We start from the raw sequence: 19,003 nt of genomic DNA on the forward strand, positions 1-19,003 counted from the left end.
TCTAAAAATGCTCTAATTCCAAAGTCCAAAAAGTGTGAAATTGCAATATTTAAAATTGCAAAATTTTGTCTCAAAATCCCAAACTTCAAAAACTTATAATTCCAACATTTCAAACTTGCAAACTAAAAAATTCCAAAATCGCAAAATATAAAATCAATGTACAATGTATGAAAACTCCACACCTTGAGAATCCCTGTATTATACAACTTCGCGATGCACCTCGCAACAGTTTGAGAGCCGCTGCTTATAAGCACACCTATAATTTATACTTACAAGAACACCAATAAAAAGCCCGGCAATAAGGCGGAAACTTCTGAAAGGAAAATCAATATTTTTGACATCACATACTTTATTATGGACGGAGCACAAAGCATCGTCTTTTCAATACAATATTCATATACATACTTATCATAATACACGTTCACATACTTAACATTGGTTCCTATCATCCTCAATTTTGCTTAACCATTAATCCTGCATATACCTGACTTTCTAATAAATTCGAATACTTAACCGCTATTTTTGATTTGGTTACGTGAAATAAACTGCGCGACATTGTCAAAAAGAAACAATTCGCTTGTATACCGTTAAAATTAACAAGAACCTGATAAATTCTATGTGGACAAAAGATGAACAGAATAATGGAAACGATCAATTTTAAGTTCGTTTTCTTTTCAAGTTTAGTTTTCTAGTATCATTTAATACTACGTTAAATGCTTTTATTTCACTTTTAAAGTGAAAATAGATGAAGCGTCAATCGACAACCATTTTGTACAACAAATGTACAACCATTTTGTATCTCGAGGCATGACAGAAATTTAAGATCAGTAACAAAATTTTTTAATGCAAAAATTTCAAATTAGTAAATTAGTCTGATCAGACTTGAAGATGGAAATGAATATCTAACATTTGCAATTAGTGTAATTTAAAATTATTTTCCAGGAAAAATAATGAAACCTTTAAGTCTATAATGAGAGAAAAATTAAAATATGATGCAAGATTAAATGAAAAATATACCGATTGAAATTAATAATACTAGCGAGCTGCCTTAATAGTTTCTTACGTTAACATTATTTTGTCCAACCCTTGTGTAAGTACATAAATCATGCACGTACTAGAAGTACGAGTAATACAGAACAAAAAATAACGCAATAATTCCATTCGACGTGCACCATAGTGAACTAAATACTTAAACGAAAATACAAGATTTCGCTTTATCTAAACATAGCCATTTGTCGCTTGACTTATAACTATTTATACTTAATTTGGTTTAATCGTTTGCCAACATTAGATTGTAAAGAAAATGAACCAAAAAGCCTAGACAATATGGTTCCTCTTATAAAAAATCGTTGAAATTCATGTCCTCCAGATAACTGTTTTGTAATTTAGTTTGTAATAAAATTCCATATTGTCTAGTAATTTTACAATAAACTTGAAGTTTTTCGTGATTTTAATTAACGATGGAAATTCTGTTGGAAAAACTTTCTCGTAATTTCATAAAATTACAAAATGACACGATCGAACGAAAAATAAGATGTACAGTAGAACTTCATTTATTTGAACTGAACGATGGAAAAATATTTGGAAACTGCAGTTGATAGTAATAATTAATAATAATATAGTGAAAGTTATAATAATGGCTTTATCATGTCGGTTATTGATGATACCACGACATTAATATTAACAAATAATTCAAAACAAACTTGACAAAAATTTATGGTATTAATTGTGCTATTTGTAGAATACTGAAAATTTTATTAAAGCATTGAAATTTTTAATAAATCGGAGAATGAGGTATAAATAAGAGGATCTGAAAGTTTTGAAATATAGAAATTTAGAAATTTAAAAGATTAGAAATTGAGGCATTTGGGAATTTAAAAGATTAGAAATTGAGGAATTTGGGAATTCAGAAGTTCAGGCATTTTTTAATATGAAAATCTGAAAACTCAAGAATTAAAAAATTTGGAAATCTAGAAATTAAGAAATCTTTAACTATAAAAATCTCCAGAAATAATAATAGTAATAAAGAAAAGTTATTTTCATCGTACTTTAAACTTCATATTCACATAACTCAAACGTATTAACAAATAGTAAAACACTTCTTAGATTTCAATATATTTATCGGCAGCTCAACGCTTTATTCTTCGATTTAAATTAGTATTCGTGTAAAAAGAATTTAAATATAATTTCAAGAATTGATAGTGCAAAGTAGTAAATAAAATTAATTAAATATTTTTTTAAAGTTCAAATAAATGTAGTCCTACTGTTCGATAACATCGTAAACATATGTGCACCCCAGCGCATCAGACTTACAGTTAGCCCTATCTGTAAAATGTTTCAAATTAATAGGGGAAAAATACGGGACAAGTATATAAATTTCAGATATGTATAACACGCGCCTTCGTGTTGGCTTATATCAATATCATGAACACCGAACGAACATTCAACGAGTAACGCTTAAAACTTATTGTCCTTATGCAAACTCTCCAAAGTGTTCGACAGAGATATTACACGATCGCTTGTTGGCGTTTCCATGAAACGACTCGTAAAATATTTCCATTCGGTAATAACTAGGCTATACTAACGATACTAACTCGTGCGCCTATGAATCTTGCTTGTAATATCGATTTCGTCCGTTTTCTGATAGGGAAAGATCACTGATTGAATCTCTAGAAAATATCTCGATAATAATGAACGGGAACAAGAAAATTTTCTGACAGACTGTACTTAAAAAAAAAAAATCATTATTTGATCGAAATCGATACTATCGTCGCGTCGGCCATTTTCCGATATACTGATCGATTTTTAGTTATGAACTGATTTATTTGACAAAGTACGTTGTATTACGATTGACATGATAAAAGCTATCTAGTGCAGATGATTTCGATAAGGTTTATCGAAAACGTGACAATTTTATAATTTAATATGTTGCGTTATTAGCGTAATATTAAACCGAAAATTTTCTTAAAAATTGAATTCACATCTTCTTTTAATGACCTTTATCAGGATTTCTCAGGACTATGAAGATCGAAAAGATCGTATATATTTTTTAATCCCTTGATGATGTTTAAGTACAATTTGTTTAGTAACTTTTATAATTATATAATCTCCTATTGTCTCGTGAAACTTTCAAATTCAGAGATTTCAGTATTCTCAACTTTACAATATTTTCAATTTTCATATTAATTTTCAAATTTGGAAATTAAACAATTCCTAAATCTTTTCGTTTTACTTTTTTATTTAACTCGTTCAATAAACCATGAAATTCTGGTAAATTCGTGTTGTTTTTTCTAATTCAACGTACTTTAAAAAATAATTCATGTTCATAATTCAAAATGGATTGTGTTCTCGTAAGACAAATTTGCGCAATTATTTAACGGAAGTTATTATTACAGCCCGTTATTAAACATGTTTTATACTTCTTCTACAATGAACAGATTGATAAAAATTTGTACAGCATGTTCAATTTAAATGTATACATGAAATTATACTTATTTTTTGTAAGAAATAAAATATTGATTTGTTATTACTTAAAAAAACTTTGAAATTACCTACATGTTTTTATTTTGGTTACTTTATTCATTTTATACAACTGAATATAAATAGTCAAATATAATTTCGATAATTTAACATTATTCTCATATTTTTTATTTACACAGATAACAGAATGTTGCAATTATTTAAAAAATGAAGTCTTGTCCAATAAAAAACAATAAATTCTGTAATTATTTCCTTTTGCCAATTCCTATTAAAAACAAAAGTAGAATTATTTATATTTTTTTAACTTTTCCTTATTATATTTTATATTTCTATAAACAGAAAGTTCAAATTATTATATAAGTTAATGTTCGTAATTTCATATAATCTTCAATCAAAATGAAACATTCAATAGAAATAATAATAATGAAAGTAATTTCGAAATCTTTAAATTAAAAAGAAAGAAAATCAATTCCATTATCAACATTTTGATTAAAACAATCGTTTTATTTATTTAACAATTAAAAGGATTAAATATACATATTTAAACTGAACATACTGATATATATTTTCCATATGAACAATCAAGTTAAATTAATTTATTTACTAACTAATAATGAAAAATTTATGTATATAGTATAATGTAATTAATCGTCAACAGCTACAATATTAAATTGTAATAATTCAAAAATGTTTCTATAAATCTTTCGTTATAGTTAATCGATATAAACGCATCTATATTTAATTGATATAATTATTGTGTATAGAAACAAGTTGACGATATAACAACAAAGGCAACTCTTTAAAAAAAATTACTATTATTGATTATATAAAATTGTTACTATGAGTTCTACGAAGACTCGAATTTTCTTCGTACGTCAAATATTTATAATAAAAGAGTAATTTTACAGAAAACATTATTTATGTATTACGATATAGCATCGAAAGTCATTCAAAATTCTTTGTGTTTCAAACGTTTTACTAACCTCCTCAATAATTTTTGAAATGCTACTTTTTTCACTCATTTTTATTTACTGGTATGTAACAATGGAGCTGCTTTCGCTTTTGAAAAAATACGCTTAAAAAAGGAATTAAATGAGCTAGTTTTTACTCATACAGAAAATGCAATAATATCACTACCGATTAGAGATCAATAAAATATGATCAATATTCTTATTCTTCAAAGTAATTAAATGTAAGTCGAATTTCGACAAGCACCTCCCTATGAATATTTATGAACTATTTAACCCTCTATGCACTAATACCATCATCCGTACTAAAATGTGAAACGACAAATACATAAAATACAGATATAGTCTTTAGGAAAAGTTTAACTCTTAAACTGCAGTGTCACTTATGATAATATCTCAACAAGTCAAGTATGAATTGCAAACTCTTTTACTTATATATCATCTAATAAATCTTTACTTTTTCAATGTATATACATATGCAGAATTATTACTGTTATTTCATTCTTATGTATATTTAAACTAGTTTAACATAATTCTAATGGCATCAGTATCCTGAATACAATCATTTAGTGACATAGAATCCTTTTTAATAAGTGATTTCACACATTCAGAATTTAAATATAGTTTTATACATAAACAAAACACAGAGGGTTAAATAATATTAACATGTAAACAGTATAATACTACTCTTACTTTTGTAAAATGAAGAAATGACTTTTCTCAAAATAAAGCAACTAGTTCTCATTAGGATTTAAAAACTAACTAAAATTAATAATTATTGTATTATACGTACATAAATTTATACGTTCAAAGAGCATAATATAATTCAAGTTTAATTTTCAAAAAGAATGTAATTTCATTTGGAAAACTTATATTTCAAATTATGAAGATCTATGTAGAACCTTTTTTTTGAACATAACTGATAAAGCTTATAGTATATATAATCCTGGAATGTTGAAACAGTGATGCAAGAGTGGATCACTTACATGAAACTGGATACATTATTTAGAAAATATTATCCCAAACCATGATCTTCAAAGAATCCCTGTGGAGTTTCCTCCTGAAACACACAAATGATGGTGTTAAATTAAAGTACACGTAAAATGTATGCTTAAGGATATGAAGAGGGATCAATTTCTTTGATGCTGCACTTTATCATACAATGCAAATATACAATAATGAAAATATATAAACAAACACGTACCTAGTTTGCAATTAAGTAATCTCCTTGATGCAGCCTCAAATGGTGAACTGAACCCTTTTCATATAACTGAGTATATACTTGTATGGATACACAAAGCTGCACAAAGCACATGTTGATTTATTGCCTCGTTTAAAATGCTTAAGCACTGATCAAAAGAAATGTCTGTATTGCATGCTGCATACAGAATATCTCTGCACGTATAGTTAAATAAGTATACATATTGTCAAAATTTACGAATTTTAACAAAAAATAGAACCTTCCTAACAAATAACGAATAAATAATAATTCTAATGACGTTTTTATTTTAAATAGAGGGACATAAAATATCTTAATAAAACCTGAAAGGGTAAATACAATAACAATTACATAAATGGGTTAATTACATGGAAAAGGTTTTATATAATCTTGTGTACAATTATATAAAAAATTCCTTTGTATACATTTATTGTAAATTGTGTTAAAATTATAATATTAAAAATTGACACTGTTTATGTATATACACATATGCACATATAAAAATGACACCTTCAAATGTTTTTTCTAATTTAAATACTAAAATAAATATTTTTAAGTAGACAAACATGAAAAGTACTATACAAAATGTTACGTGATTAAAAATATTGTAGATTCAATACTTTTTTATCTACATACTTAAAGAAATAATAATTTCCTAAGTTTGTGTAATTTTATTGCTATAGTACGGGACTAATTAGATTAAAGCTATTGTTTACTAAGTTATAAAAGGGCAAGTAATTATGCAGCTAAGAGGACATTTTGTTCAATATATGTATAACAGAGTAATATATGATATACATATATACGTATATATTACTCTGCTCATTTTGTGTTAATAGCATTTTTCTATATAAAAATATGCTAAGAATTCCTACACTAATTTTGTAAAGATTATCAATGGTAAGTAAAAAATTGATGTTCAATATCTATAGAAAAAGTAGAGATGTATGATGGCATCATGCAGCGGGTGAGCCTGCTCCAGGGTCTTGATTCATGTGGGCTGTCAGATTGGCCATGGAGGGCATGCAAGAATGCAGCACCTACAAAAGCCCTATCTCCCGCAGAGCACCTTCCACAGCTTCATCCTTCCACAAACAAACAAATATTCTAGCTAATGTTTAGTGTATTTCTAAATGTGTCCTTAGTAACGGAATAATAATGATGAGCTAAAAGCTAAATTTTACTATTAAATTTTGTTATTAAATGTATTTATGTAAGTATAGTATTGTATGTAAATACATTATAAAGACTATGCAAATATGGTGTACAAAAGTTTATATAATAAAATTTCATTTAAGTTAAATTCATTCCCTTTGATACAAAATGCTGTTATTTTACTTGGATCAATACAAAAAAAGTCAAATTTATGAAATGTATTAAAGAAAGATGTATTGATCAAGCAAACATGCATTTTAATACTGCTGGCAAGAATTTACATACCTAATTTTTTAGATATATTTTATCATATCAGAATTTGGCATTAGCTCAATTTATTAATAGCATAATATATATGATTTATACAAAATCAAAAATTATGATTCTCCAATCTAGAAATGTCTTATGCAAATTTGTCAGGAATTATAATAGTTATTTGAAGTAATATGTATAATTATACTTCAAATTATAAATATATTGAAACTACTAAAAGAATTTTTACAAAACTATTTGAAAATTGTTAATGCAAATACCGAAATGTTCCTAATGCCAAATTATTTGATATAATTAAATGTATACTTAAAAAATTTATCATAAATTATTTTTATCAGGCTATAAAGTAAGCACATCCATTGCTTTGAAGTTGCGTACAAAATAGTGTCTCACTGAAATATTACAAATAAATACTATATGTCTATAAAAAGATCACTTTATAAATTATGCAAATAAAATAACACACAATCATTCTTTCACAACAATCGAACTTCATATATGTAAACATTATTTAAAATATTATGTGGATTACAATTAATAACATTACATAAAATTATCAACAAATTGGCAACGATTAAAATTTATTGTAGTTTGATAAATATATACATACATTTTGATAAGTAGCTAACTAAGTACAACAGCATTTCCATAGCATTGTCCTTTTCAAAATAACCTTTAATAAAGTTAGATAACTTCTTTGTGGAAAGTAACATTTCTTGATATTTTGATTAAAATACAAAGAATAGGTAAAATACTTTTAATTATTTTTTCTAATTATTTCTCATTTCTTTCAGTTAAGAAAATAATCAATGAAGTATGGTAGTTCAAACATATATTTAATTTTGAACCAATGTTAAAAAATTCATTTTAAGTAAATAATACTAAAACCAGTTATATAATATCTTTCGCTACCGTGTTACAAATTTTTACAGTTTGTGATATAAATGATTAATATTTCCTCCACAAGGAATATATAATGTACTTATTATTAGAAATATCAAATTTATATAAATAATACTTGATTATGTAAAGGCATTAATTATTACATTACTTTAAACAAATATTCATCTCACTACTTGTGTAACGATTTACAAATATAAACATCATTAAGGACTAGATGTAATCTACAAGTAATAAATATCAGTATTGGAAGTCTATCTGAATGCTGCAGTTTCTGAATTACTTTTGGCATTGTTCCTTATATTCTTTATGATATTTTAAATATTATAAAATTCTAATATACATAACTCATTGTATAAACATACTAACTACAAAAATATTTATCCAGTTATTTTCGTATTCATCTTGTGAAACTAGGAATTGTACTTTATATTTCCAGAAATTGCTTTTCATAGATCTTACATTGGTATATAAGTATTAAAAAGATATTTCAAAATAGTAATATACTGCTTCTGAGATAGCAGAATACAAAATATATATTCTATTACTACAAAAACGTACTTTATTAATATTATGCATTATTAATACTTCTAGGAATATTTAAAATTAATTTTATTATAAATAATTGCAAGAAATATTTATATTGCTATAATATCTATTCATTATAAGACTTTTTATTGATTTAATAAATTGGCCTCAATTAAAGAAATATTATTATAAAGGAACTTTGAAATAGAAATAGTATGATCCTGTCATTAATTAAACCACAGTCGTGAATACAATACTACATTAATGACAAGATATTATGGCAACAGGATTTAATTTATATTAAAATGTGTATTAAATTTTGTTGCTATAGATATGCTGCTGCGTACATTATAAATAAAAATTGATAACACATGTAAGCCCACTTACATTATTAAAAGAATAAGCATATAAGCATTCTATTCACACAGCATTAGCTACAAGGAAAATAAGAAGTTACAATAATTTTAGACATAGATTATATCTACACTTGCCTATATGTGATGTTTTACAAAAATATTATTGAAAAGAATGTGTAGACATTATTTATGCTTTCCTGACTATATGGTATTTTATCTAACTATCTATCAATATGATTTCGTAATTAAATCATATTGAAAGAAAATGAATCATACTTATGACCCATAATAAGAGTAATAATAATTGATGTTATTAACCATTGCATATATATTAATTATATCTATAACAGAATTTATAACATTGATTTTTAAATTAGGCACTACAACAATAATCACATACATTACACATGAGACATTAATCAAAATTTTAAATACTTACTAATAGGACTACATAAAAGTACAAAAATATTATCAGATTATAAAATATATAATATATACAGCACATGAAAAAATATCAAATCAAAAAAAGAAGATAACACATTAATATTTGAAATCAAAAGAGTGACATTCCATCATGCAATTTAGGTATTACACTGTTAATGAACGATAAAATATCAATACAACCCATTTTTACCAGGCAACAAAATAATATGGTGATTACCATTATAGTAGGACAAACTATTTATAGATTTTTCCAAAAAGTATACAGAGTCAATTAACAATATTTTATCTTTAAATATCTTAATAAATATTATGTGTACTGTTATAAATTTATATATTTTAACTAAACAATTATGCTTTCATATAAATTTATATATTAACTTTAATGTAATTGTATACCACTTTCTTTATATAAAGAAAAGGTACATATAACCATATATACATGTACAGTAATATATTATTAATTAAACTTATCAACAGAATTAAGGCAATCATTCAATCTAAGTAGATTATATTACATATTATCACCACATTACTTTACCCAGAATAAACAGGCTACAAACATGCCACGCACATAAACTATACAAGAGGTCTGATATTTTTGAAGTTACCTCTTGATCAATATAGAATTTGATTACTTTGATAAAGATGTTATACACCAACCATTAAAGGTTAAATATATTATGCGAACCATTTTAACAATTTTCCAAATATAGATAATATAGTCTAATATTATGTGTATATGTTAAAAAAGGTATAACATGATAGCGTCTTTCTTAAAACCGAAAGCCAAAATATGAATACTGTACATGTTAAAATGATTCAATTATATTGCCAAGTATCATTAAAAAGGACAAATCACAATTCAATGGGTACATCCCCATAACTAACCTCCTGTAGTAAATCCTGAGCTGCAATGGCTTTTAAAACATTCTTTTTGCTGGTTTCTTGAATTTCACCGCCAACCAATAACTCATCTAAGATGAAGTATGCTTTCTCAAAGTTGAAAATTATATCTAATTCACATACCTGATAAAGTCAAATTAATATAAAAAATTATTCATTTTCTTCATACAAGTAAACATTTAGTTAATAGTTATAAATTAATATCTTAAAAATTATAAAGACTTATAGAGATCAATATTTGTTATAGCAAACTCGTTAATAAATTTATAATCAATTTTTAATAAAATATATATTCAATGTATGTAAATTTTTGTTATTCTAAATTCACATTAACTATTCCACTGTACAAGTCAAAAAAGAACTCCTCATTTGCACATCTATGAAAGAGACAATGCATCTAGCATATATAGATTATGACCTACGTATGTCACAGGACTGTGAAAGTGTTAATCATAAAATTTTACAACATGAAATTAAATTTGTACTCACACTTCCAAAATATTTGTCTAACAGTTCAACATAACGATGTATAATTTCTAGAGTCAATAATTCATTATCATTTTGTTCTATTGCACAACAAAAATACAAGCTTGCATATCTGTAAAACAAAAAAATTGACTGTAAAATAGTTTGTTAATTAAGTGATATAAGTATCGAAAAAATAAAATTATAATTATTACTATTGCATTAATATTTGATTATAAAAGTAATACAGTTATACCTTTTATAGACAACTTTAACATCTTTCCATTCTAAAAAGCTTGACATTTTAGGTTTTCGGGCCAATATTGTGGTGATCAATTCTCGAGTAATTTTCTTTTTTAATTTATCGGGGTGGGCCACGTACCATTTTTGTAAACGTAATTTTCCTTGACGACTGAACAGTAACATAAATTGCATCTAAAATTTAACCAATTTTACACATACATATTTTTATATTATTTACATAATTTCTATTGAATTTTCAGCTTATCAAGATAAATAATAGACATTTACCATTTTTAAACAAACTTTTTCTAAACGAGTTATAAAATTAATCACAACACTTTTCAATCACAATGTAAAAAATTATTCCAATTCTTATGTGCACTCATCAAAGGTTCGATAGGTTCAGTTCCAATATTCTAATAGGTGGCGTTGATGCAAACCGATGCAAACAAGAATAAATTGTACTTAAAATAATATAGTTTCCACTACAATATAGTAAAGTCGTAAAACTCTTCAAAGTCAATATACTATACAAATAACACTATAAGTAATATAGGAGGGGTTTGTCATAATCAAAATATGTGCTACATTATCCCGAGAGCTAACTGACACATACAAAGGATTGCATAGACGAGGTCAGACACGACTCTGGCGATAGAGATAGCGTGTAAAGTCATAAAATATGTATTGTACTTGTAACTATAATTTATTTCAACATGAGGGACAGTAAAATGTTTTAAGAACTTTTTCCTTTAAATCATTAACAGAAATTTCACCTATTTTTTTAAATTAAATAATGCAATTTCATAAAAATAAATATTATTTTATAATATTAAAAATACGTTATGGTCAATTCATTGTTCATGGCCGCTATTTATGAATAATAAAATGAAAATATTTTTACAACTAATATGTAAAGGAGATGTGATCTATATATGTGATTTACTAACATTTTGTACGCATTTGTATTTACGAAATATTACATGTAATAAAAATGTACTTTTTCAATGGCTATTATTTTACAGCATTTTTATAAAATGAGTCATTATTATATTTATTCCATAGCCGACTTCTCAAGTACATTGCACGTTTTTCCGGCTTATCTTCTACACCGAAATGATTGTATGAAATATTTATAACTTCATATTGACAGGCTTGTAATAAACGCGTATAAAGATTAACTAATCCAAGTGGTTCTAAAGATCCTAAACTCAATTCATAAAAATCATACATCATTATACCTATCCTGAAATCAAGAAATGTACATTATTTTATATATTTACACATATTCTTATAGTTGGTTATATAATTAATTCAAACAAAAATAATAATGTTTATACATTTGTTAAATTTCCTTAATATACATACTTCCTGCAATCATCTTTAACAGCATTTACACAAACAGGTCTACTATTAGAGTCTAAATATAATTCTGCACCTAAAATATGAAGATTATTATTTTATTATACTATATCGAAAATAAAACACATTTCTAAATTTGCTTAATTATTATACGCCTTTTAATAATGTATAAATTAAGAAGTTTTAATACCTAAAAGAAAACCCATATTCGTATTTATATTCATTCGGAAATAAGATGGAGATGGAAGTACGTTTTTCAATGTATCTTCAAGCATCTCAAGGTATAATTTCTTTTGAGTTGTATATTTTTTTGTTATAGGCTCCACAGTACCATTTAAAAGTGGTCCTAAAGATACCGTTTATTAAAATATATTTAGACTATGTTATAATGTTTTTTGAGGTATTAAATGTACAATTTATTTTACCTGAATAATCTTTCAATATATATTTTGCATATGCATCGATATTCAATAATTTTAATATGTGTGTATCAAAGCAATTTTCTAAATGAAAAGATTGAATATTAATCTGTCAGTGATGTATAACATATACTGTTCAATAATATATTATATAATATCAAATATACTAACTTGCAGAAGTAAGTTTTGTAATAAAATCATCATCAAATAGTCTGCTAATGCACTCATTGTTTGCTTTATTAAGTACAGTTAACGACCATACCAAGTTTAAATAATCGAAAGTATTTCCTAAGGTAGTTATAGCTGGCAGAAATTTCTAAACATAATTAAAGATATATAGTAAAAAAACTTAATGAGCACAAATAATATTTATACTTGTAATTATCTTAAATACTTTTCACATTACATACTTCTATTATGTTGTCTACTCCCTTTGATTCATGGCCTAATATTGCTAATGACAGTAAGAGTTTTATTAGTTGTGCATAGCTAATTGCATAGTCAGGACGTATAATTACGTCGCACATTCTTTCCAAAAAGTTTTTATTTTTATATCTGATATGTGCCATAGAGTTTACTATAGATATCAGTTTTGAAGAATATGACTTAGAATTGGAAAACTTATGCTCCAAATCAATACAAATTTTGTTAAGTAATCTCTATAACAAATTTGAAATTGCATGTATATATTGTAATCATTAAATTATTATATATAAATATTATTTCAATTTTACCTCGTCTGAAAAATTCAATTTGCCCATACAATACATTAAACTTGCACATTGCCCTGGGCTTAACATATTATTGTATTTAAGAATATTGTTAAATATGTATCTTATAACTGGTACATTTCTATTGTTGTTTTGTGTCAACATTGATACTTCCTGCAAAACAAATAAATATAGACTTGTAACAAAAGTAAAAACAAATGTCAATGTTCTTTTACCCTGATTAGTCCAGATGTGGAAACAGAACCATACTTGTGATCTAAATCAAAAACCATGTCACTAGTATCTATAGATTGTTCATTTGTAGGCTTCTCACTTTTATTAACAATTTGTTGAACTTTATTATTATTTGCTACCCACGTATCAATGATTTTTTTAATCGTTGCATTATCTTCTGGAGACAATAATGATGTCTCTGTCATTTCCATAATTTCTTCTATATTTGTAGCCTTTGTTACATTAACTGTATCTATAGATTTCATATGTAGAAAATTACATACTTCTTTCTTCAATAAGTCAAAATTTGTATGTGGTTTAAGAGTCTCTTTTTTTATGTTTTTTCTTACTTGCTGTAACTAACAATCAAGCCTTGATACATTAATGTTTTCTACATTATTAAAAATATTATTATTACAAAGATATTTGTAAATGAAGAATTACATAAAATAAATATACATGTAGTAAAAATTATAAAGTTATACCTTATTAGCAGTATCAGAAACTGCTGCTGCATTTGTTGTCAATGGCATACTTAATTTCCACCATAATCGAGAAGTAAATTTTGCAGATGCAGTACAAACTATTGTATTAAATTGCAACATTTTTATTATGCTGTAATATGCACAATTAATGTATTAATGAATATAAGCAATCATGGCAAAGACACAAATTAATACATACGTGTAAGTTTCATATGATTTTTTATATTAATAAAATACAAATGCAAATCAAATTTGACCTGACTTAATTTATTAACTCAGTAGCATAGAAATTTCACCGTCGGCTTTAATATACGAAAACCGTTAAAAATATCATTTTAAGGTTATGTTCTAGTTCTCTATAATTTTAACCATTGATCAAAGAACTTCATCATAGACAGAATTTTTGTTTTTATAAACGTCTACAAAAATACAACCTGTTATCAATAAAAGACTTTTATACACAATAGTATTACTTGTATTACCAATTAATTAGCAAGTATTTACCCTTTGATTATGATTTAATCATTTAATTTTTAATAATATAATTTAAAATTACGTATCTTTATAGATACAAATTTTTATAATTACACGTTTAAGACAAAAATTTGCAAAATAAGTTTAAAGTGATGAGATTACTTGCAAACCTTGATACTAAAATACCAATTTTAAAATGTTATGCCTATTTTGAAAAGACCGCCAAAGCACTGAACTGCTGTTTTACGGTGGCGCGTAACTACTAACAGTTTTAAAGTTTACATTTTATATGAAACGTAGAAGCTTACTTTTGACTTGTTAGAATTGATAATAAATAATTCTTTATCAATAGAATGATTTAAATATTGACACTAAAATATATTTAGTATCTGTAACAGTAAGAAAAATAAAAAGGAGTACTTGAAGTAATAAATATTTTTAATAGTTTCACTATGATGCCTCGTTGTTAATTAACTTTTTACAAAAAGAATGTCGTCTAATTTCTATACGATTAACAATACAAGAATTGTTGTTATACAAAGTTATAAAATTAATTGCAAATTGACTTTATCTACAGATATAAAACAGGAATTGACATTATCTACAAGTTAGCTACATTCTAGAGATTCTTCATCTTCAAATTTTAGGTATTTAATATTATAAACCTGAAAGACTGTTAAGCGTAATGAAATTCACTAGATCGAGCGGTGTGAAGTTCGTCGAATGTTCTCTGTCTACTAACTGTGTTTTTGGTTAGGAGAGACAAGGACGGTAAATAGGATGCTACGACAAAACACACATTCTCCCAACCAAAACTCCTCTGCGAAGAAGTAATATTTCGACAAGATTTCTTTTGCATACTACTCTCAGAAGTTTAATCTAGGTCGGTACGGAGGCCGTTTTTAGAAAAGTGGGACGCGAAAAATTTTCTTCTATAAGAAATGTTAGTTTTCAGTTCATAAAATTGTTTTGGACGAAATTGCAAAATCGGCCTCCGTACCGACCTAGATTAAACTTCTGGGAATACTATGCAAAAGAAATCCTGTCGAAATATTACTTCTTCGCAGAAAAGTTTTGGTTGGGAGAATTCAATACATCCGAGTCGTTTGAATAACAACATGGCCGCTGGGATATCGCGCTGCTTGGTGCTGACTGGGTTCAGGTCTGGCTATACGTACATACATATGGCACCCCAGAGGGTACCGCTAAAAGGGCCCACCATTAAAAAACAGTTTGCATCAAAACTAATAGATGATAGCAATCGTATCATGATATTCTATTTTCAAATGTATTATGTGCAAACACAAAATATTAATTCCAGAAATAATATATAATAAATTAGTTATGTTTTATGTTTTTTTAACAATTTTCCCGATCTTTTCTATGATATATAATTATTTCCTTTTGAACGAATAGGAAATTATAACGAACAAATAATGAAATTAACACACTAATAAGTTAACGAAGTGATATCATAAAAATAATAGTAAAAAATAAAGAGCAATCTTTATGGAGCACCAATCTACGACAAAGTTTGAAAATCATATATGACACTCGGTTACATCTTGCTCTTCATTCACTTTTCTATCAATTATTGCGAAGTGAGCACGTTTAAAATATTTTACTTCTTTATTTTATTCTTTCGTGGCCATAGCCGATACAGAACTGTCGTCAACGACACAATTCATTCTGATGACACATTCATTCTTTACTGCGAAGAAACGTCTCTTTGGAAGGGGAATTGCATTTGTACACAACACATGAACAGTCATAACCTGCCTCACTATTTCGATTTTTATTTTCATAATACGTAATTAATATTGTACGTGATTAGGATCTCTATTACATGTATTAAATATTATTGTACATGTATACTATTAATTGCAGATGTTTTATATCTTGTAAATAACAATTATTTAAAAACACTGAATTTATTTTAATATTATTACTGTTAAATAATCAGGATCGGAGAAAATCAAAAACTAATAACACACTTCCAATTACAAATTAATTATTTAATGTTAAACACAAAGAATACACATATTAACTTCAAGATTAATTAATAATGCTGGGATAACTTTCTCATACATCAATTTACACCGCGCGCGTTTTCATTTTACGAACAAGGAGAAGGAAGTGCATTTTTCAATTATTTTTTTTATGCATTTCTAACGAAATGCATTGCTCGCACTGCAAGATGACGCCACATGCTATATTTATTTATAATTTCACAATTACAAAAGAAAAAAAATGAAAAACGTAACATGAAAAGAAACCACGTTTCAGTGGGATCGAACCTACGACAAACAGGATGCACAGATTACGAGGCAGGACTCCTCACCTCTCAGCCAATTGTTTACTTAGAAAAGTGTCTTACGTTCCGACACATAACAGACTACGACGTAAGATGTTACGCGTACATCGATGACTTTACTCCAATAAGATATTGCAAGTACATATAACTGAAATTACGTCGTGTTTGGTCTCATTTTAATCAGGAAAATGTCACGAATATGATGAAACAAGTTGTATACAAAATAGATCAAAAATAAAAAAGTTAGCAATGCATAAGCATTGCAAACAATTGAACAGACTTTTGATCTTTGCCGACTGCCACGACCGCAGTGTCTCTTTCTTCTTCACTCGCTATCCTCCTCTACGTCAGAAACTTTTATCGTCAAATCTAAACCAGTAATTATGCTTCAAATTATATCGTGTTTGGTCTCATTTTAATTAGAACAACAAGACGAATACGATGATCAAAGTTTCATTCACGAAAAACCAAAAATAAAGAATTTTGATTTTTGAATGCAAAAGACAAAACACGCACGAGTCTTTCTTGTTTGCCGACCAATTCAACATTCTATCTGTCTTTCTTTTCCATTTGCCGATCTCTTTCACGTTAAAAATTTTAATCACCCGAAACACATTACATATTTCCTATACCTGACCTTTGAATATTTTTCTCTTGCAGGAATAGTATTAAAGCAATCACATAAATTATTTTTGTATATAACATTCTTTTATCATTAAATCTATATCTATCTTACAAAATATGTAGAGTTATGGTAATTATTACAAACAGTGCATTTTATTAAAAAAGTCTTTTTATTATTCATATGCTTTATTTATAAATTTTTGTCTCTTATGTTTTTAATACAACTAACTATTTCGTCTCGTAGTAGCAATCGATTTTTCTCTTATATCTGCGTTATTTCTTCCGAGGAACGTGCAAATGTATATACATCTTATATTTCATGCGATACGGTATCTTCTTCGAACCAGTTTAGCATATATGATTTCAGACTAAATAATAAACAAATTATTCATAAATCTTGCGCCGAACGTCCATCGCAGCCAAATTTTGAATTAGTTGTACGTGAAAAAATGACTAATTTGCTGAAAAAACAAACTAACAACCATAAACGGTTATTAAAAATATATTCTTTTATTTCCATAAAATTGCAAAACAAAAATTACATGTGCATACATCCGCATATAAAAATTTTTTAAAAATCGATGCCGCGGGCGCCCGCCGACCTTGCTACGGCACCATCGTTTCGCCACGCGTGCCAGAAAACGAATTTTGCCTCGTCTCGTGAAAAGAAAGATACATTGGAGAGACAAGGATCTATCTATCCTTGTCTATAGCTTCCCAGTTCGCCACCAGAGGTCCCCATTATCGGATTTTGGCTTTCTTGAAAATCATGGCATTACGCTTAATCACCGTATTTCTAATTTCCTAAATCTCTAAGTTTCAAAATACAAATTTTTACATTATCAAATTTTCAAATTTTTTGTCTTGAAAATTCGTATTGCTCAGAGTTCATTAAAATATAGTAAATAATTTTTAATCAAAGTAATATCTATTTCAAGTACGAGTTTACTCAGCTCAAGTTCCGAAATTTTAGTAACCTTTTAACTCTTTCATTTATTTGAACACAAAAGATGCTACTACGTTCATATTCCTACAAAATGAAAATAAAAGCATCTGTTTAATCTTTGAGCCACAAAATTTATATTCAAATATTATATTGTAAATAAGTAGTAATTTTTAAATTTAATCCTTCCATTATTCTATTTTTTAAAAGTTTCGTACCAAATATTTTATCACGTTTGTGATCATTTTTAGATATTTTAAAATTATAATATTCATCAAAATTATAATGTTCCTTCAATATGGATCAGAACAGCGAATTTAATTTTCAATCCAATAAATATGTATCTGATTTTGTATACACATACAAATATGATCGATACAATTCGAGGGAAGGTGTGGTAATTGAGTGGAACATCGATTCATTTCTAACTCTTGAAGTCAATGAACCTAATTACAAGGAACCACGCCCAAATGTAAACATTATTACGAATATACATTCTGACGA

General features: G+C 26.7%; 2 protein-coding genes across 8 annotated transcripts; both read right to left on the bottom strand.

Moving 5' to 3' along the window:
• Positions 1–331: 331 nt before the first annotated feature.
• AP-1sigma (AP-1 complex subunit sigma-2) lies at positions 332–11,454 on the bottom strand. 3 transcript variants are annotated; one of them, XM_076534027.1, is made up of 6 exons: positions 11,223–11,454; positions 10,948–11,126; positions 10,716–10,824; positions 10,212–10,349; positions 5,653–5,748; positions 332–5,508 (listed from the first exon to the last, which is right to left on the bottom strand). In XM_076534027.1, exons 1-5 carry the CDS (start codon positions 11,223–11,225, stop codon positions 5,653–5,655), a joined length of 525 nt encoding a protein of 174 aa, XP_076390142.1. In that variant the 5' UTR covers positions 11,226–11,454; the 3' UTR covers positions 332–5,508. The 3 variants fall into 3 exon arrangements, with proteins under 3 accessions (XP_076390142.1, XP_003705004.2, XP_003705005.2); XM_003704956.3 differs by lacking the exon at positions 5,653–5,748 and having other exon boundaries at positions 11,223–11,381; XM_003704957.3 differs by lacking the exons at positions 332–5,508; positions 5,653–5,748 and adding an exon at positions 6,068–6,752 and having other exon boundaries at positions 11,223–11,381.
• Positions 11,455–11,872: 418 nt separating this feature from the next.
• On the bottom strand, positions 11,873–14,540 carry LOC100878078 (FAST kinase domain-containing protein 4). Of its 5 annotated transcripts, none has more exons than XM_076534023.1 (10): positions 14,344–14,540; positions 14,145–14,274; positions 13,662–14,012; positions 13,450–13,599; positions 13,126–13,374; positions 12,887–13,031; positions 12,722–12,799; positions 12,487–12,642; positions 12,303–12,372; positions 11,873–12,180 (listed from the first exon to the last, which is right to left on the bottom strand). In XM_076534023.1, the coding sequence occupies exons 2-10, from the start codon at positions 14,262–14,264 to the stop codon at positions 11,949–11,951; spliced, it is 1,551 nt and encodes a 516-aa protein (XP_076390138.1). In that variant the 5' UTR covers positions 14,265–14,274; positions 14,344–14,540; the 3' UTR covers positions 11,873–11,948. The 5 variants fall into 5 exon arrangements, with proteins under 5 accessions (XP_076390138.1, XP_003704994.2, XP_076390139.1 ...); XM_003704946.3 differs by having other exon boundaries at positions 13,662–14,018; positions 14,344–14,539; XM_076534025.1 differs by having other exon boundaries at positions 12,043–12,180; positions 12,275–12,372; positions 13,662–14,018; positions 14,344–14,539.
• Positions 14,541–19,003: the final 4,463 nt, after the last annotated feature.

Source organism: Megachile rotundata, chromosome 7 (assembly GCF_050947335.1).
Source record: "Megachile rotundata isolate GNS110a chromosome 7, iyMegRotu1, whole genome shotgun sequence".
In the NCBI taxonomy this organism is placed as follows: domain Eukaryota; kingdom Metazoa; phylum Arthropoda; class Insecta; order Hymenoptera; family Megachilidae; genus Megachile; species Megachile rotundata.